The sequence below is a fragment of the Echinops telfairi genome, unplaced genomic scaffold (genome assembly GCF_000313985.2).
Source record: "Echinops telfairi isolate 266 unplaced genomic scaffold, ASM31398v2 ScPeMD7_7420;HRSCAF=8458, whole genome shotgun sequence".
In the NCBI taxonomy this organism is placed as follows: Eukaryota; Metazoa; Chordata; class Mammalia; order Afrosoricida; family Tenrecidae; genus Echinops; species Echinops telfairi.
Window position 1 is genome coordinate 16,475,809 of NW_022111320.1, and position 20,532 is coordinate 16,496,340.

General features: G+C 41.8%; 2 protein-coding genes across 2 annotated transcripts; both read right to left on the reverse strand.

The window, feature by feature from the left end:
• LRRC34 (leucine rich repeat containing 34) lies at positions 1-20,532 on the reverse strand. Its single transcript, XM_013005033.2, has 10 exons — positions 20,381-20,532; positions 18,615-18,736; positions 18,452-18,516; positions 16,525-16,608; positions 12,606-12,734; positions 8,785-8,880; positions 3,989-4,143; positions 3,422-3,577; positions 2,787-2,913; positions 1-1,419 (listed from the first exon to the last, which is right to left on the reverse strand). Exons 1-10 carry the CDS (start codon positions 20,530-20,532, stop codon positions 1,216-1,218), a joined length of 1,290 nt encoding a protein of 429 aa, XP_012860487.1. The 3' UTR covers positions 1-1,215.
• On the reverse strand, positions 15,996-16,420 carry LOC115872076 (guanine nucleotide-binding protein G(I)/G(S)/G(O) subunit gamma-5-like). Its single transcript, XM_045297655.1, has 2 exons — positions 16,392-16,420; positions 15,996-16,323 (listed from the first exon to the last, which is right to left on the reverse strand). Exons 1-2 carry the CDS (start codon positions 16,418-16,420, stop codon positions 15,996-15,998), a joined length of 357 nt encoding a protein of 118 aa, XP_045153590.1.

The window sequence follows — 20,532 nt, forward strand, 5'->3', positions numbered from 1 at the left end:
CACTGAACAACCATAGATCCTTTATTAGACAAATACCAAAATGTCAACAAGATTTCATTTCACAATATGTACTACATCCAAATCAATGTTTCCCAAAGTAGGCGGGGTTGTCAGCTCAGGAGTGGGGGCGGGGTGTGGGATGCTGGAGTGATCCATGGGTGGGGCGGGGCTGCAATGGCAGATACCTGTACTTTATCCTGGATGATGGGCAGTAATGTAAACGTTGCCAGGAGGGCACTGCCTAATTTTTTTTTCCCTCCTGAAAAGGAGACGTAGGCCAATTTAGTTTGGGATCCTACGATACACAGTTTGCATTTCTCAAGGTTTCCATCCCTTTGACCCTTCCCCTAAAGAATTGTGAGCTCTTTGATTCACACCAGGTCGAAATATCAGTTTGGGCATCCTTAAGGCACTCAACCCATGTTTGGGGAACAAGAAGTCTGAAGTCTTAGATCAGGAATGTATGAGGGTGGATGAGGTAAGGTTTCTCAGTTAAATTCTCCTAGCAGAGCCCTGGCTAACCTAGGAGAATGCGAAAATACACTGTCTTACTGGGAAGAATTCCTGGCATAAAGCAGTTTGCCAGGGCCGTCTTCACTGCTGCCCTGCCTCCGTGAACTGAACTACGAAGCAGATCTCCTCAGGAGCCATGGTTGTGATTGTATATTGATGGTGAAGGCACCCCAATGAGATCAAGAAATGAATTACTGAGAGGTTTTGGCTGCAGCTATCCACTGATTAAATGTTTAAGCACGCATTGTGTGGAATAAATCCATGCATGTATGAACTAGAATCCCCAGTAGGCAATACTTTTTGACTTTCCCTTGTATTCATGAAACTACTAGCACTTACGTAATGCTTTCATATGGTATAGGAACAATTTTCTGAACTGTTGAATTCACTAAACCATCTTAAAAGCACTTAACAACCGCTAGTTCATATACCTGTAGTGATCTTTTCTTGTCTTCTGGGTTTTTTTGTTATCTTTTCACTATGTAAAGAAATTAATCGAAAAAAAGTTTAATTGGGTTTCTTGATCTTGTTCTCCAGGGTTAAAATTTTTACTCTATTTTGGCAAGTTCCTTAGACTAAGGTTTCTTTTTTTTAGTGTGCACTTACAATCTCTTACACATTGGACAAAAGTAACATGCTCTAATACCTGAAAGAAAATACATTTAGGCAATAAAGAATTAAGCTCTGTGGAGCTCTGGTTTTTCATAGATCTTGACCTACTGGTACAAGTGCAAAACCTGCATTAGATAAGTGGTCGTCAACTTGTCCGTAACTGGGTGTCCAATAATAATGCTTTTTAAGGCCATTGGAGACTTCTGCCAGCTCAACACATCCATCCACCACGAAGGGCTCCACATCTGTGTTGTCTGGCTTCAACCGGCCCATTTGAATTAAGTCTGAATATGCCTAAGATTAAGGAAAGAAAAAATAGATGGTTAAGAAAACTGTTTTACAATGTTCAAATTTAAAAGCTAAAAATAGCTATGTTGAAGTACAGTTTCAATAAAATACTGTGCATAACACAACCAAATTTTAATATTTTCCAGGCATTGTAAACTTGCTTATTTAATCTCCAAACGTCCTTCTCAGTAGTGTATTAGCCATGTTTCCTTTGTGATTCCCAACTTGTAGCTATTTTCTGTGTTGTCAGTTTTGTGGATATTTCATTCCATAATCAAAAATTTCAAGCCCCACGTCATTTCTTAAACTGGGACTATTATATATGCCCTTGAAAATCTGATAAATAGGACCCATCTCTCTGAGAAGTAATCAGAATCAGATTCTGGCACACAACTGTATGTAACATTCACAAATAGCCCCCACCCCACCCCCAGTGTCATCTAAGACATTTCCTACAGTGGATGATGCTGGGCTTCTGGTTAGCCCGTTACTTCTTCAATGTAGAATTTTCTTTGTTTGTGTAAGGATGTCATAAATATGCTGACATACTTTGTCAGTTGATCCCATTAGAGAAAAAGAGGCAGGAATCTGGACAAAGATCTTAAAATCTAGTTGCTTTAGTTTCAGCCTGCCATTAATTTGTCATTAGGTCTAAACTCAAGGGCATATATGTTTTTCAGAAATTAAAGGTGTTTTTTTTTTTTTTAAGATCATACCCTCAAAAGAAACCTTTGCCATCAAGTTGATTCTGGCTCATGGTGAGCCTGTAAGATAGCACAGAACCGCCTCTTTGGAGCAGAAAGCTCATCTCTCTCCCATGGAGTGGATTCCAACTGCTTACCTGTGGTTAGCAGCCAACACATAAACCACTACACCTTTCTAAGGTAGTGGTGCACCTTTCCATCTTTTCGTGGTGGAGTTTTGGTTAGTCAATTAAGCAGAAATTGAGAATTTGAACACCTTACTTTTCCTTCATTCTTTCCAAATGAAAATTTCTAGTTTGTGTTTTAAAAGTAGTGTCAAGGGCACTTTCTATTTAGATAGGAGAGAAACCAGATACTTTGATGAAGCGCTACAAATTCTCTATGGGAGAAACATAACAAAACTTGCCACATCAAATTTAGAACAAATAACTTCAAGTACTCTTTCTGACTTCAGTAGAAATAAAATTAAATGATCTTTACCCTTCTATCTGGTACTTGATATGTTTTGTTATTTCAATCAAATCTTTCCATTAGCTAATTTTTAGGACTTAGTGTTAAAAATGATCAAAACTACGGTGTCTCGTTCTTGCGCTTTGTAACCACTGTCAGACACCTTTCTAAGCTGGGAATAATACCTGAGGCTACAAAGAGAATCTCAGAAAAACTTACCACACACGTAGCCTTATCAAATTTGTTTCCCCAGATGTAGATGTTAGAGAGAGTGGTGTTTGTTTTCATGGCCCGTGAAAGTGCAACAAGTCCTTCTCCCTCTATGTTGTTACTGACTACTGACAACCTGTGGAAACAGAGGGAACACTGCAGCAGCAGTCCACAAAGGAGTCAGCAGCCACATTTATTACACACTTTGTATATCTAGTAGTAGTTTTTATTCAGTGTATTCTAATGGTACAGTCAAATGGCATCATTTCATGTATCTAGTAGAGTAGCCCACATTCTGAAAATGTTCTGGTTTCATTATGCAGTAAATGTTTGGGTGCATTACAGATTCCTCTCTTAGGATAAAGTCTTCCAAGTAGGATTTTATTTTCTTTGATTCCATCTTAGTTTTAAGTCTTGACCATATAGAACACTTAGTGTTTCTGCTGAAACTCAAGATAAATGACATAAGCACTGAGAATCTTCTCATTACTTTTAAGAAGCCACAGAGAATCAAACGAATTTTTTAAAGATAGTTTTTGGGGAAAAACAAAAGCAAACTAGACTTACTGTAACTTAATATGTCAATTTAGAAACTGAGTTCTCACATGAGTGTCATTTGGCTTAAATGTAAGGCCCATACTAACGCTTTCAGGGTCCTGTTGTGTGAGGCGAGAGTTTCACTGAGATAGTCTGCGCCTTTGTTTTCTATTCTGTTAAAAGAAAGATCTATGACTTCCAGGGTAGTGTTGCTTTTCAGTACATTAGCCAAAAACTCCATTCCATCTCGAGTTATTCTATTGCTGGGAAAAGAAAAATATTTCATTTATGTATGTGAACATACGAAGTATGGTTTTCTTAACCATAAAGATAAAAAATGTTTTAAGGCCATTAGGTAATAATAGAAAGTTCTCTATTTTAGGAAAGATTGAAATCACCCAGTTGGCAAGACAAATTAATGGAATTTTACCATAAAATACTGCTTCTATCCTACTTTATGTAAGTAAATTACTCATTTAAACTATTAAATCATTTAAGCTATTGAAGCTATAGCAGTATAGATGAAATAAGTAAAAAGGATTAAGCTAAAAGGTTCACCACAATGGCTCGATTTCCTGATCATTGGAATTACAAGATAGCCTTCAATATGAACATTTACAAAGACTTTGTACGATGTAATTTCCACATTACTTAATAAGAAAACGAGTGCTTACCAGCTGACATCAAGGTAGCGGAGGGTATTGTTCAGATACAATGCATCACACAACTGCTTAAAGCCACTGTTTGTCATATCATGCTTACACATGTGTAGTTCAACAAGGCAATGATTTTCTTTCAATGTGTGGCCCATGTGGACTGTGGACTCTTCCTAAAATTCAATAAAATCTTGTTTCTAAAGTATAATGTTCAAGCGGTACATATTTAGTCCAAACAGAATATCCTTACCTAAAAGCTTAAAAAAATGTTTTACTGGTTAAGACTTGTAAAAATGTTAAAAGACTAGTTAAATGTTAAGACTAGTTAAAATGTTTTCCTGGTGGATTCAAAGACTCCTGTCTTCAAATGGCTTAGGCTCACCATAAAGGAAACAAACATCCTTGCAACAAGCCAATCAGCCACATTGCAGTAGACACAAAAAAGACTGCCCATCAGAAATGGACAGCACTTCCTCCTTCAGCGTCTGTGCTTAGTCAGGAAGCTGTTCAAACCTGTTGACCACAGATGACTTCTGCTGGCCTAACTTCCAGCATCACCAAAACCCACCAAAGCCCCTGCTGTTGAGTCTATGCTGACTCAGTGACCCTATAGGACAGGATCGAACTGTGTCTGTGTTTCCGAAACCTCACTCTTCGCGGGCGTAGAAAGTCCTGGCTTTCTCCCAAGGAGCTGGTGGGTTCAGGGCTGCTGCCGACCTGTGCGTAGCGGCCAACACACAACCACGCCCAGCAACACCCGAGTCACTGCAGTACATCATACTGACAGATGAGTAGTGGAGAAAGGCTGGAGTTGTCATCAAGGTCTCATTTTACTTGGAAGCACAACGCAGTCAAGAACTCACATGATGAAAAATAGCAAATGACACTGTTGCATTGGGCAAATTGCTCAAGACCTATTGAAGATGTTGAGAAAAGATGTCATTGTCTGAATGCTGTCATTTTCAGTAGGCTGAAGTGAACTAACGATGAAGGGTGCCTGGTCCAAGCCATGGAGTTTCTAATTGCCTCACATGAAGGCTATTCATTGAATATTCAAAATAAGGAATTAATATCTTTGAATTATGGAGTAGGAAAAGGATATCGAAATGTGCAATCGACAGTCAAAACGAACACATCGGTGTTGTTGGAAGATCAGACAGAATGGTCCTTGGAAGCAAAGATGGCAAGACCTCATCTCACGTGCTTGGTCCATGTCATCAGGAGAGCCCGGTCCCTCCTGGTTGGTAAAGTGGAAGGTCATTGAAGAAGAGGAAGAGCATCATTGAGATGGGTTGATACATTAGCTGGAACAATGGGATCAAATGTGGGTGTAATTGGGTGGGTGGCACAGGCCTGGGCAGTGTTTTGTTCTGTGGTACATAGATTTATTTTCCTGGGGAGCTGACTCAAAGGCAGCTAGCAACAATTTGATTATAATTTACATTTTTCTAGCCTGGTGGTTTTTTTGTTTTTTGTTTTAAATCTGTTGCAAATTATAGCTTTTACACACTTGCATGCAGCAGGCACTTATAAAAGGGGGTTTCAAAAAGTTTGTGGAAAAATGGAATTAAAGATAACGGAATTTTCCCAGAACCTTTGAAAGCCTCCTTTATACAATGACTGCACTGATTGATACAGTGGCTGCAACAATGGGCTCAAATATAACAATTGTAAGGATGCCTTATGACTTAAGGTACCTTAAGGGCATACTTAAGGTAATGAATGGGAACCTAAACAATAGACAATTTAATATAAAATAGACAATAATTAATATAGACTCATTTGATTTAAAACAATCATTTCAGGAGGTTCAAAAAGGCCCTGACATATGATTAGCATATAAAAAAATAAACCCATTACCATCTGACTCTAAGCAACCTGACAGGGCAGAGTAGCCTCCATAGGATATCCAGGACTGAAGTCTGCTTGTTTGGGGTTGCTACCTGTAAGCGTGACCCTATAGCAGGTGGCCTCAAACTACAGCTTCAAACATGTGGCCCACTGAGGACATCCGGCCGGCTGGGTGTTTTTGCCCAGTTTGTTTTTTACTTCAAAATAAGATATGTGCAGTGTGCATAGGAATTTGTTCATAGTTTTTTTTAAAACTATAGTTTGGCCCGCCAATGGGTCTGAGGGACAGTGAACTGGCCCCCTGTTTAAAAAGTTTGAGGACCCCTGCCCTATAGAGTAGTGGTTCTCAACCTGTGGGTCACAACCCCCTTTGGGGGTCGAACAACCCTTTCACAGGAGTCGCCCAATTCATAACAGTAGCAAGATTACAGTTATGAAGTAGCAACAAAAATAATTTTATAGTAGGGTGGGGTCACCACCACGAGCTGCTGTATGAAACGGGAACCCCTGCAGAAGTTTTCTTCATGAGGTAGTACCACAGTAAGATGGAACCTAGCTCCCTTTGGGGTTATGAAAAGACTATCATATGCACATGGGATGGGAGTTGGGGGGTGGGGGAGGGCGAAGAATGCCATGGATTAATTAATGGCAGTTCCAAACTAGGAGAGCGAACCATTGAGGGAATCCAGTCGAGCCTTTAGAACTGAGAATCATTTTCTCATCTTTAAAGACCCACTCTATGGCATCCCTAGGCAACTACGACAGACCTTCGTGAGGATTTGAATACCAAGGATTTCAATGTATAACAAAATCACAGCATGCCTTATGTGCAAGCACTTTTAAAAAGCAGACGGCCATGTGAAACCAGGAGCTGAAGTACATGAGCACTCTAACAGTCAAGTATCCAGATGCCAGCGTGACCTTTACTAGCTTTGTAACTTAGGGCAAATTAGGGCAATTATGTAATCAAGCCTTCTCCTGTTCCTGTTCTGTAACACAAATACAAATGAAATTATACTTCCCTCAGAGAACTGAACAAAAAGGACATGGTGCAAAGTAGCTGGCCTTGTGGGTGAAGTGTCGGGCTGCTAACTGCAAGGTCAGAAATTAAAACCCACCAGCGAGCGAGCAAGGGGGTGGGGGGGAGCTGGCTGTTCCCGCAAAGATTTAGTCTCAAAACCCTGTAGAGTCCCCGCAAGTGGGGATCGACTCAGTGGCTGTGGGCTTGGGGCAAAGTAAGTCTGTTCTATAAGAAAATGCAAAGCATCTCATTACTGTTCAGTATTCTCTTCTTACGTGTCTGATTTGTTGAAATTACTGCTTTGATATTGAAAAGATACATTCCCTAGGGATGCTGTTTAGCCTAGGTTTGCAAAAAAAAAAAAAAAAAGGCAAACGGATCATTTTGGAGGTTCCACTATTGCTCTACCTGGTGACCAGCACTGAAGCTGCATTGATAAAGACTTGGGTGGGTGTACTTTCACCTTCAAATCTTCAGTCATGTCCTCAATCTGACAAATTTCCCCACCACCCACTTCCCGCTGCTTCCATTCTGATGCCCTTTATGGTCCCAGGGCAGTGAGGCGGATCACTCTTGAGACTTCATTTCAAACGTTGGCACCTCTCCGTGTAGATGGGGGGATCTGTGAGGACCAGGGCCGTGTGCTTCATTTGACTTTCCAGACCCTAACACTGGTGTGTAGTTACACTCAAATACTGAGTAATGAGTCGTGACAAGACAATCCTCCTGGCAAGCTACTGTAAGCCAGGCATTTTGCTGATCCTGGGAGTACTTTGGTGTGTGCTGTTGAGTCTCGGTGAACCTGGATCAGATGACCACATCTTTGTCCTGAGGAGTAGCTGGTGGCTTTGAACCCCTGACCACGAGGAGCTGAGTGCTTAACCACTGTGCCACCAGGGCTTCTATGCTTTGGGTTCTTGTATTTGAGGATTCAGGGTGTGCTTTTTAACAGATTAGAGTCTGTGAAGTAATTAGCATACGAATACAAACATCTTGATCCAGAAAAGTACAGAGAAAAATCAAAGGAAGAGGTGACAAAAAAAAAAAACTTTTGAAAAGTGAAAATAATCACTTTAAAAATATGGTTCATTCTGAATTATACTTACAGCCAACAATGACAAAGATGCAATGCTATACTTTTGTCCAGACCAGTCATAAAGTGAATGAATTCTTAGCCCAGGACTTTCTATAACTAATGGAAAAAGAAAGAAATACACCCAAGAGGAATGTCAAGTTGTCAGGAAGAAGCCTTCAGTCAAACTGTCTTTTTCATCTTCAACATGGAGCTGATCCTACAGCACAGGTTCCCAAACGTACTTGGTCCACCGTCCCCTTTTCAGTGTGGGGGGAATATATATATATGTAGATATATAGCACATACTTTTCTCCCCACAACTGGGCAATGGGAAATTTTTGTACTGTAGCCCATGATCCAGGATAAAGTGTAGGTGTCTGCTTTTCCAGCGGGCCCTGGGATCAGTCCAGCACCCCCTGCAGGCAGTATTGTCCACTTTGGGGAACAGTGACCCTAGGATCAAGTCCAGACTTGCCAACCTGCTATTCATGCACATTTCAAAGACAATTCAAAGATGCAGTAGTTCAGTCACCACAGTTAACATACTAAACAGCTCACTCTGGGCTATCTTAGAGCCTAGTTGTTGTAACCTCAGCCATAGATTTGCCCTCACAAGTTTACTCACAGTACTGGTTCCCACAAGAGGTGAAACGTTTGCTAAGTAAATGAGCAATACCTAACGTTATAGTTATGAGTATTATTAATACTGCAGTGATTTCCTATAAATAGAACTTTCTTAGTAAATATCATCATTCATAAGGTACAATGAAGTACAGTTACAATAACCAAGTACATTCTCGAACCTTGAAACAGCAGTACCTTTAAGGTATTCACTCACATGTTGTTATACTCACTTTGAAAACCTACCTGCTCGCCATAAAGTATAGGACGGTTTAGGTTAATTCCCTTCATTGCTTGGTTTTGAGTTAATACTGTTGCAAATGCTATCACACATTGCATGCCCTGAAACAGATGGATTCATTAAGGAACTGTGCAAAGCACACACATTACTTTCCCTAACCAAACATGTTTGTTATCTTCGATACGTAAAAATGACAGTTGATTACACTTTTTGAATCGAAGGCTGATCGGATTCAGAAAGGAGTCGTTACCATGTTCTTTTCCCCCTGCCCTGATGTCTAGAGCATGTGGGGCGCGGGGGGGGGGGAGGGGGGAAAATGAGGACCTAATGTCGGGGCTCTTAAAGCTTCAGTACCCCTTATTCCTGGGGTGTTTACCTCTGGGTGGGCTTCCAAATCCCCAAAGTTCCATGTGGGATTTGCAAAACTCAGATACACAGATGTACGTGTGGATCTCAGCATGGGTTAAAACTGCTCGTATATCACATCCCTTTTTACAAGTATTATTTTATACTGGCACTTCAAGTGTGTATGTGGTGGTGAGGGGGGAAGAGTTACTGGTCATATGTTTCACAACCCCTACCGGCCTCCCTCCCTCCCCCTTACTGGAACGCTCCAATCCCCTATCTCTGTGGTGACCACCACCATACACCCTACTGTTAAGCCAGAAAAATTGCAAGCATAACCATCCTTGGCCATGGGAGATTGGTGCCTACTATCGAAATCGAACTTACTCTGCTTCTGTTTCATGTAAGTACCGACTGCTTTATCGATGCCTAGCATGTCAACTGTGACCTCTGGATGCCACCTCCAAAAGATGTCTCAAATCAGTCACCTTGTCTCCTTTCTCTGGCCAAGACCTGAGCCCCAGTCCTCATCCCCTCTCACCTAGAATGCTGTTGTAACTCCCTAAGCGCTGTGTCCTCACCTACTTCCTCATTGAAAAACCAGAGTGATCTTTTGAAAGCATCAATCAGATCAGCGGATCATGCCCCCTGCTAATTAAATAAAGCCTTTCCAAGGTTTCCCATGGTATTTACAACCAGAACTTTGAACACATTCTTCCTTGTTCAGTCATGAGTTATGGCCGATGGAGTGAACCTGAAATGGACTAAAATCTGTGAAATGTGGGTGAACCAGTTCCAATAACTGGAACGGAGAAAATTACAGAAACTAGAAACTGCTAGAAACTCCATCACTCTCTTAGAAAATCAGGGCTCCATTGCAATGCATAGCAACCAAATGTATTGATCAGCAAAGTAGGAAACAAGGGTCTCCTGCTCAAAGATGGCAGCCAACTGCATTGTTTTAAATGTGTACCATTCTCTACAGTCAAGGCAATAATCCTAGTTCCTACACCAGAGGTTCTCAACCTTCCCAATGCTGCGACCCTTTCATACAGTTCCTCATGTGGTGACCCCCCAACCATAAAATTATTTTTGTTGATACTTTATCACTGTAATTTTGCTACTGTGATGAATCGGGCGACCGTTCAACCTCCAAAGAGGTCATGACCCACAGGTTGAGAACTGCTGTCCTACATCATGTTCCTGAAAGAACTCACTCTGCCTTTTTCAGGTCTCTAATTCCAGGGCTTTGACCCAGGATTTTCCCTACTTCTGTTACTGCCCGCCTCACCCAAATTTTAGAAATTTGATTCTCTTCTGATAAATTGCTCCATGGGCATCGCTGAACTGGTTCAAACAGATTCAAGATCCCGTTTACAGCACAGTCCTCTCTCCTATCCTCCAACCCACTGACTTTGCCTACTCTGGATTCTTCCAGACACGCATACTCCCTGATGCCCAGCCACGAGCCCCTTCCGTTCCTTCTCGCCAGCCCCCAGGCTCTTCCTGGCTTCCAAGCATCTTCATTACTCATGTACTCCCTCGTGGTTTCTGTCACATCAGAATATCCCTTCCACTATGAATACTTTTATGTTACATCAACTCAGAGTATTACTATTATTAATTGGAAAATAAAAGTTTATATCATTACTCTAAATGGAAAACTAGAAATCCTCCAAATCAGTATACTTATAAAAATCCCAGTATTAAAATTACCTCCCTCTCTACCAAGAAGACGTCTCCTAACGTACTTAGAAGCCCTAGCTGAGGGTCTCTGCTTGCTACACTCCTTGCCTAGAGCGTTCTGTCATGGACCATTCACCACAGCAGTGTCTTTTCATCCTGACTCCTAAAGATGAATCCCTTACAGCAGTCTTCATTGAGCTTGGGTTGCACAGTGGTTAAGGCACTCAGCTGCCAACCTAAAGGTTGATGGTTCAAACCTACCAGCTGCTTTGAGGGAGAAAGATGTGGCAGTCAGCTGCTGTCAAGATTACAGTGCCTACAATTAGGCTTGTCTAAGGGTTGTTATAATAGCTGTAAGAGCTCCCAATAAAATGATTAAACAAGAAATAAATAAATTGGGGGGAGGAGATTATAGTGCCAAGGAACCCTGGTGGTACAGGGGCTTTACAATTTGGGCTGCTAACCACAAGTTCAGCAGTTTGAAATCACGAGCTGCTGCTCAGGAGAAAGAGGAGGCTTTCTGCTCCTGTAAAGAGTTACAGTCTCAGAAATCCACAGGGGCAGTTTGTCTCTGTCCTCCAAGGTCACTTTGAGTCAGAACTAACGCGACGGCAGGAGCTTCTGGGCACGTCCCCTCGGTCGGACTCGGAGATGCCGTGGCTTGGAGGCAGCGGGTTTGGTTGGTTTGGAGAGAGGCATTCCACCATCCTATCTTGGGAGGGTCTTCATCTCAATTATAGAAGCACCCTGTTTGTCCGCTACATAGCACGTTTCTCTGTTTGCTTATTGATAGTCTCCCAACTCGAATAGTAAGCTCCATGAGGGCAGAAGAGGAGCCCTGGTGGCAAGAGCGGGTTAAGGTCGGCTGCCAACTGAAACCTCCAGCTGCTCCTCGGAGCAGGATGAGGCCTTCCGCGGCCACAGCAGCATTAGTCCCAGAAAGCCAGGGGGCCGGTCGTCCCCGTCCTGTAGGGTCGCTCTGAGTCTGACCTGTAGGGTCGCTCTGAGTCTGAAGAGACTCAGTGAGTTTGGTTTGCTTCCTAAGGGTAGAGACCATGTTGGGTGACTGTTGTCACTAGCACAGTACCTGGCATGCGCAGACCATAAATACTGAAGAATCAACGCTTTCCCATACTCGCCGTCCCTACCTCTTTTTAAAGGCAGTCTTCCAGAACCTGTCCCGCCAAATAGCCTCCTGGCCCATCTCACTGTGGTGTGTGCCCCAGTGGCTGCACTGAACCTCCGTCTGTAGAGTGGGTGTACAGCTTTGGAAGCGCGTGGAAAGAGCAAAGCCTGCAGTCTGAGGACGTGCAGAGAGCACACATTTCTCTTCATCGGGCCACAGGAAAGCTACCACCACTTCAGCGATTATCATGCCTCCTTCCTACAAGTGTTTCCAAAGGTGAAAAATATAAACCAATGACTCTCTCATCTGGTGTCATTTAAAAAAAAGTCACACTTGACTGTATTTCAGGTGCAAGTTTACACAGCAAACTTGCTTGTGTGGTTCAAATGAACAAGATTGGTTTCTTGTAAAATTCCCATACAGGTGAAGTTGGACTGGATGGAAAGTGAGGAATATTTTTTGTCATAGTGGGTATTTTCCTAGGATGTTATTTACTACAATCTGATCATGAACAGTTATGTTGAGGAAGATACATGTCTGATGTTAGACAGGGGCATGACAAAATGGCTCAGTGGGCTGAGGGTCTCCTAAACAATCCTGCTCGAGGCTGGTTTCCTGGGACAAGGGCCTCCCACATCGGGGTGATTCTCTCATAACTGACTTACTCACCAGATCACAGTCTCCCAGGTCTAATTTCTCTAAAGTTGAATTAATTTGCAGCATTGAAGCAAAAAACATCCCACCTTTATTTCCAATCTTGTTTCCAGTCATCCTTAGGTATTTCAGAGTTGTATTCTTCTGAAAAGGAAAAGTATGAAGACTTAGATATTTAAGGTTTGAAGCCACAAGATTCTCTTTCAGTCATCTGCGTTAGACTGCTTTCCTATGTTCCTTAAAGTAATGGTCAATTTCTCCTAATAGATAAAAATCTCATTTGATAGCAAGAATATTCAGGAAACCAATATTCAAACCATGACCAGTAAATAAAACAACTTAGAATAGACTTTCCCCTAGAAAAAAATAAACATTTATCTTTTAAGAAAATGATCACTTTCTTATGGCAGTAACATTCACATACATGAATTACCCATGTCGTTGTGTGCACTGCAGTATCATTTAACACAGTCACAGTATTGTGCCCCCATCACTTCTGTCCGTTCCAAAACACTGTCACCACCCCCACAGGAAATCTTGTATCCATCAGCAGTCTATCTCTAGTCTGGTGTCAATTTTTTTCTTTTAAATCACACTTTACTGTGTTTTGGGCGCAAGTTTATACCGTAATTTATGTTTCATTTAACAATCGCTGCACAAATTGTTCAGAAACATTGGCTACATTTTTCACATTGCTGGTATTCTCGTTATGTCCCTCTGGATGTTTCGTTTCCAGCAGGCTGATGTCCCTGCCCCCTCCGTACCCCGTTCTCTTTTCTTTGGAGCAATTGTTGGCCACCTGGTTTCATGTAGAGGATGTTTTTAAAAGATCAACAGTGTGAAACAGTTACAGATTTGGCCCGTGACCAGAGTTTGCCTTCTCACTGCCGTCACGTGGCACCCCATAGGGCAGAGTATCACTGTCCTTGTAGGTTTCTAAGACTAAATCTTTATAGGAGTAGAAAGCCTTATCTTTCTCTTGAGGAGTGAATGGGGGTTCTGAACTGCTAGCCTTTTGGTTAGCAGCCTGTGTTAGGCAGGGTTCTCTAGAGAAACAAACCCTTACGATTTTATATATATATATATATATATATATTCACAAAGGAATATAACTAATCAGTCCACACAGCAGTACAGAGGGCTCAGTTCAACTCACTTGGAAGTCCTTCAAAGCATGACGGCTGCTGGGTCCCAGGTCAAGGAAACAGACAGCTGAGTCTTCCCTTGGACAATGCAGGCAGAGTCCACTCACAGGCAGCAAACAGCAGGGAAGGTCACCAACAGTCAGCAGCTCAGAAGCTTAGCAAAGCAGGCCCAGATGGGATATTGTACTCAAGCAATGCAAGAGGACAGGATCCACCAGCCTCAAAGTCAAGCGATGTACACACCAGCAGCATGGCGAAGCAGGTCTCAAAGGAATCTCAAGCTCTAGATCCACGAGATGGGTGTCCACAGATAGTGTAGCTCACAAGTTAGGCAGAGAACTAGCTAAAGCAGCCGCACGCTGGTCTGATCATCAGAGAGTGAGAGAGTGAGGGGTGGGGCTTGCTGAGTCATTTATCTCTTGGCTCTCCAATCGAACTGCGACCTGATTAACCTCACATGTTCCTATTGGCCAGGTTGGCACAATAAACCTACCTATCACACAGCCCAATGAATAACCCCCTACACCAGAGCTTCTAGGTGCACAGTACACACTGATACTATTCTTTATTGTATGAGCCGATCTGTTTTTCAGTTTAAAAGTACCCTTGGGTAGTTTCAGTTCAAGGGTTACGGAGTACATCATGGGGAGTCTTTTAGTTCCAGCTGGTCCCATTCGTCTGAACTTTTCTTAAATTTTAGTTCTGTTCCAGGTTGTCCCTTTCTGTTCAGATTCACCTACTGTCTTTAGTGATGGCTGGGCACCACCTGGTCTCAGGCGGTGAGGGGTAGATGAGACAGGGTTCATGTAGACCATGGGTTCTCAAAATTTGGCATACCGCCGCTTTTTCAAAAAACAACTCAGCACCTCCCTGGCAATGAAAACCTGCACTAGCTTATAAAGGATAATGTATAGGTTTCTGCTTTTTCAGCCCCCCACACCGACACCAATCACTCAAGCGCCCCCCAGAAGGCAGTATGCTATTTTGGGAAACACTGCTGGTGTATGAATTCTGCAGACTAATTTCCTCGTGTATCATTTCTAAACTGGTATATTTCCTCAGACATTTGCAAAGTTTAATTCAATCTTTTATTCTGTTCTTTGGATGAATCTTACACATAAAAATACATATGGTTCATAGCTCTGGTGGATAAATATTAGACCATATAGGAGTACCTATATTTAAAATTAATTTGAATTGAACAAGATGATCTAGTCAACATTGCGCTACAGGTTCTAATAAAAGAAATTAGCCAAGAAAAGGACAGTTTAGGGGCATACAAAAAGCAGAAATTTATTTGCATATGATATGATCTTGAATGTAGAAAATCCAAATATGCCATAAAAAACAAAACACAACTATCAAAACTAATAAACATAGTATAAGCGTTTGACCCCGCTATGCCAGTCCTCACTGTATATGCAAAAGAACTGAATGGAGCTCAAACAAATAGGGTAATCATGTTCCAATATTCCCTCTAGCACTTCCCACAGTCATCAAACAGCAGAAACATCATAAATGTCCATCAGGAGATGAATGGATAAACAAAGTGTGCCACATACACACAATGGACTGTCGCTCATGAAAAGAAGCAAAGTTCTGATCTATGCTACAACAACAAACCTTAAAAACATGATGCTGAATAAAATAAGTCGATTGCAAAGGACAATGTAAGATACCACTTATATGAAATATCTAGAATAATCAAATCTGTAGAGACCAAAGTGCATCCATGGTTACCAGGGGCAAGAGGAGGAACCCTGGTGGGGTAGTGGTTATGTGTTGGACTGATAATCACAAGGTCACCAGTTCAAAACCACCAATTACTCCATCTTTCTCTTTTCCAAGGGAGAAAGATGGTGAGATTCAATTCTACCCTGTCCTATAGGGTCGCTATGAGTTGGAATCCACTCAGTGAAAGTGAGTTTGTTTTATTTCAGGAGCAACAGGAGGGGAAAAGGGGACTGAGCTTTTGTTCAAAGGTGATAGAAAACATTTTATTTATTTATTTTTTTTAACATTTGTATTAAGTTTATTTTATTATATGCAGATGCCAGTGTATATAAAACAACCCTTGTGAAATAGAAATTCATGAAAATTCAGAGAGGTAGATGTTAAGGACTGACAAAAGTAGAAGTTTGTATAGTATGGCACATGTAACTGTGAAGACAAGCTTTTGTACAAGTTCAAATTTAGCTCTCCTTGAATATTCACTGGTTCATGAGAAGTGGCTTAGGAAACCTTTGAAAGATTTATCTTACTACAAAAATGAACAGACTTTCTGGGGTCTAAAGGGATTTGTACTCGAAGATACTCCAGTCAACAGGGGGTCATGTTGAGCATTCTGCAGACAAAACTGTTTCAAATCTGCAGCTGCCTGGGAAACTTTCACACGGTTGAGCCCGGCCTCCAGCCGGAGCTGCTGAACCACTTTCTTCATGGCTGCGACACTGGAAGAGCCAGATATGGCGAGCAACAGGGCGAGGAGACGTTCGTTTCTCGGTCGTCGGCTCGGCGGGGTCGATAGAAAATATTTTAAATGAACAGTGCTGATGGTTGTAACCACATGCTGAATGCAATTAATGTCACTGAATTGTATACAGAAATGTTTTGAACTAGGCAAATTTTTGTTGGTACTAAAATTTAAAAATAATACATCCTCAAAATATTAAAACATAAGTTCATAATGTGTACTGAAGTTCACATTAACATTTGATTCTGTTGGAACCACACTATCAGAAGTTAAAATACCCAAATAAAATATTAGTTTGCGGTATCTAAATGCTTACCTGTAGTGATTTAGCAATCAATTCTCCACCATCAGGCCCAATATCATTAAACATGAGGTTTAAGTAAGTGAGATTAAGTTGTTTCTAGAATAAAAAGAGAAGTTATTGCACATGTGTTATTGGAAATTGATCAAGAATATGTATTTCAGAGTACTTTAAGTAAAAGTTTTTATCTTAAAAATCTGTGAAAAACACAGAAAAAATGTAAAAGTGTAACAAAAGCAACTATTGTTGTTGGGTGCCATTGAACCGGTTCCAACCTGAAGTTCAACAGAACAAAGCACTGAGCAGTCTGGAGCCATCCTTGCGGTCTTCCCGAGAGTTGAGCCCATCGAAGTGGCAGCCACCGTGTTGGTCCATTTCCTTGAGGGTCTTTCTTCCCTCTTTTCAGCTGACCCTCCACCAAGCGGGCGCCCTTCTCTAGGTCTCCTTCTCGCATTTCCGAAGTATCGAGGACAAAGCTTGTCTCCAGGATCATTCTTGGCTGTGGGTCTTCTACAACAGATGAGACCTGTTCATCGCCGGCAGCCTATGACACGCTCCATATTCCCCGTCTTCAGCTTTCCTGGCATATGAAATAGCCAGCTTGCACGTGCAAATGAGGGGAACGAAAATACCTTGGTTTGGGTCGGGTGTACCTGAGTCATTAAAGTACTACCTTTGCTTTTTATGTGATTTTTTTGGTTTGTTTTTTAACTATTGTGAATTGAGTGAAGGTTTACAGAGCCTATCAGTTTTCCGATCAGCTATTCATACAGCTTTTGCTTCATGATTGATTGTAATTCTGCTTTTTAAGTTTTCAAGAGGTCTGTTGCAACAGTGTTGCCCAATGCACTATGTTCTTTGATTTCTTGGCTGCTGTTTCCAAGTGAGTCCAAGTGAAATAAAATTCTCCACAACTTCAGTACTTTCTCCAGTCACGATCCCTGGCAGAGTCCTGGATAAGCATTGGCTGTTACCCGAAAGGTGGGCAGTTTAATCCCACAACCACCCCATGGAAGCACCACGTGGCGGTCTCGGTCCAGGAGGAGGCAGCTTTGAAGCCCTGCGGTGGAGCTCTCCTCTGTCCTAGAGGGCTGCTCAACGTCAGAGCCCACTCGATGGCAATGGGTTTGGTTCCTTTGGGCTTCATCATCTCATTGCTGATGGGTCCACCTCGGAGGATTTTCCTTTTCTTCATTTTGTGGTTCTATCAGCAAGAGCTTCAGGTCCTCTTGGCTTTCAGCAAGCAAGGTGTGCCGTCTGCATAGTAAAGTTACTAACAAGCCTTCCTCCAGCCCTGTAGCTGGGTTCCTCTTCCTATAGCCTAGCACCTCAGATTATTTGCTGGGCATACAGGTTGGATAGGTATGGCGAAAGGAGACCACCCTGATACACGGTTGCTGGTTTCAAACTACCCACTGTCTCCTGTTAGCAGATCTGACTGTGGTGGCTTGCATGCTGCTGTGATGTGGGAAGCTGTGCCACCCATATTTCAGCCACAGGTGTCAGAGAGCTTTTAGACTAAGACAGACTATGAAGACGGACCTAGAAATCTACTTCTAATTTCTAAAAAAAATTAGCCAGTGAAGACTTTCTGAATAAGCAATTGTCATTGGTGATGGTCAAGGGGACTCACCATTCTCATTGAAACATACATATAATTGCATTCTACATGAAACAAAAGATCAGATAGTATTTGTGTCTAATGATTCAAAGTATGCAGATGGTCATGAATCTGCGTACTTCTGGTCTACAGCAGGCGTCACAGGATAACTCAGGAGCTCTAGGGACAGTCGGCTCTACATGACCAATGCAGGTGCATATCCAGGGCATTTCAAGTGTTACAACAGAGTCAAGACCCTTGATCTTTTGCATAATGAGTGCTCCATGGGTGTGACATTAGTCTAAGTAGCCTCACTCTATACATCTTACAGGAAAACAGTACCTGAAGCAGCTTTGCAGCGTAGTACGCACCAACATCTTTTAAGGTGTTGTATCTGACATCCAAACCTGGAGGACACAAGTGGAGAGGCAGGTCTACCTTACCATGAACTCTTACCAACCAGGTCAGTGAAAAGCAGGAGGTTTTGATTCTTCAAGAGACAGACCAATAAAATATGAATTCTTCTTTAAAATTCTGTAAAGTATCCAAAAATCTTCCCCTGTTACTCTTTCTACAGGTACTAAGCGGTTGTTACCAGCAATGTTTAATGTGATTCCATTTTCCAACCTGTTCAAATAAAAAGATTTTGAAGTGCAAAGAACCCAGTAAGGGGAGGGAATGTTTTTTCCTTTATGTGTATACCAGGGTAGATCAAAAAGTTTCATTATAAAAATCACAGAGACGGTTTTATTAAGTAAATATATCAAAATGTGATGCTACTATTTTTCAACATATCCTCCCTATCTAAATACTACTTCTCTTTTTTTTAGGTTTCTGAAACGAAATCTTTTTAAAAATGGTTTTATCGGCATCTTTTCACAAATATAATTCATAAATCATACAATTCAAAAGTGCAACCACATGAGGAAGCATTGCATAGTCATCACAATCCATTTTAGAAACATTTTCTTCCTTCTTGAACTGTTATTAGCTCCCCATTTCCCCCAACCTCCCCTGAATATGTCTCAAGGTGGCATTTCCCTCTCTAACCTGTACCCAGGGAATTCATTCGTTTCTCTCCCACTTACACCACATCCTCAAGGGACACAGATCCTGTTTCTTTTAATGCTCTTTGCATTTGGGGAACAAAAAAGAAGTCTGTAGGGGCAAGACCAGGATACAATAGGAGTTTCCCTACGAAATTTTTGTATGGAATTCTTAGAAGAATAAGTGGGTGCTTTGTTGTAATAGGTGGGTAGAGGGGAAGCGCAAAACAAAAACTTCTTTGGCACACCTCTCCTGGACATTTTCTCCCCTGTGCAGGTATCAGAGGTCTTTGAACTTCTTCCGAATAAGCCCCTGCGATTGTCCGGTGTCCTTCTAGACCAGCGGTTCTCAACCTGTGGGTCATGACCCCTTTGGGGGTGGAACAACCCTTTCAGAGGGGTCGCCTGATTCATAACAGTAGCAAAATTACAGTTATGAAGTAGCAACTAAAATGATTTTATGGTTGGGGGTCACCACAACATGGGGAACTGTATGAAAGGGTGGCGGCATTGGGAAGGTTGAGAACCACTGCTCTAGACAGTCTATCAAGATTACCTCTTTGGGATTCCAAAAAACAGTCGCCATAATTTTCTCAACTGACCTCTCTGCCTTGAACTGGTCCAACAGATCCCCTCAAAAGCACCAGACTAAGACAAGTGTATTACTGAGAGAACTGGACAGATGGCCACCTCCTGATCACAGAGACATGTTTCAACATGTTTGGAACCAGCCTGTGCATGCATGTCCTGGACCTATAGTGACAACACGTTTGGATATTGCCCTAGTATAGGACAGATTTACTGGACTCAATTTTTATGCATCACAATATTGTAGACTTGCACTGCATGACTTAAAACATTACTGAGCAATCTACAGACTTTGTACTTTATTATATACTATGTCATTGAATTCTTCTCAAAGAAAATACTATGTTACCCTGATTTAGAGATATGCGCTGAAGTCTTCAATAATTTATTTGCCTCCATTTAGGGGGCAGAAAGACAAATCTGGAGTCCAGGCCTATGGACTACTGATCTCATGTTCTTCCCTGTGTTGTATACTGACACTGAGACCCAAGACAGTCTGGGGCAGCTACAAGATTCTTCTGAATCACAGAATCTGCCCATTTTACCAAGCATTTTTGAAAGCTTCTATCATCCCTCTGGTTTTAGAACCCCCGTGCAGGGCATGCTGACCACATCATGAAGTGTTTGTCTTCCTTACCCCTTTTTAATTTGTTCATCCACTTCGCTCAGTATGTAAAACACAAAAGGGTTAATTTTCTGAGTCTTTTCCTTACACAGATTATAGTACTGTTTCCGGAGGCTGAGAGTAGATGATGAAGCTTTGAAAAAGAGAAATACAACACTCTTCAT

What these genes read in the sequence shown, in the direction of transcription:
- LOC115872076 (XM_045297655.1), bottom strand. Translation starts at nt 16,420, where the DNA reads ATGAACTTATGTTTTAATATTTTGAGGAT. An exon ending in TGTTTTAATATTTTGAGGAT is followed by an intron (nt 16,324 to 16,391) that starts GTATTATTTTTA and finishes TATACAATTCAG; the next exon opens with TGACATTAATTGCATTCAGC.
- LRRC34 (XM_013005033.2), bottom strand. Translation starts at nt 20,532, where the DNA reads ATGAAGAGTGTTGTATTTCTCTTTTTCAAAGCTTCATCATCTACTCTC. An exon ending in ACGCTGCAAAGCTGCTTCAG is followed by an intron (nt 16,609 to 18,451) that starts GTACTGTTTTCC and finishes TTTTTATTCTAG; the next exon opens with AAACAACTTAATCTCACTTA. An exon ending in CACAACAGGACCCTGAAAGC is followed by an intron (nt 2,914 to 3,421) that starts GTTAGTATGGGC and finishes CTGTTTCCACAG; the next exon opens with GTTGTCAGTAGTCAGTAACA.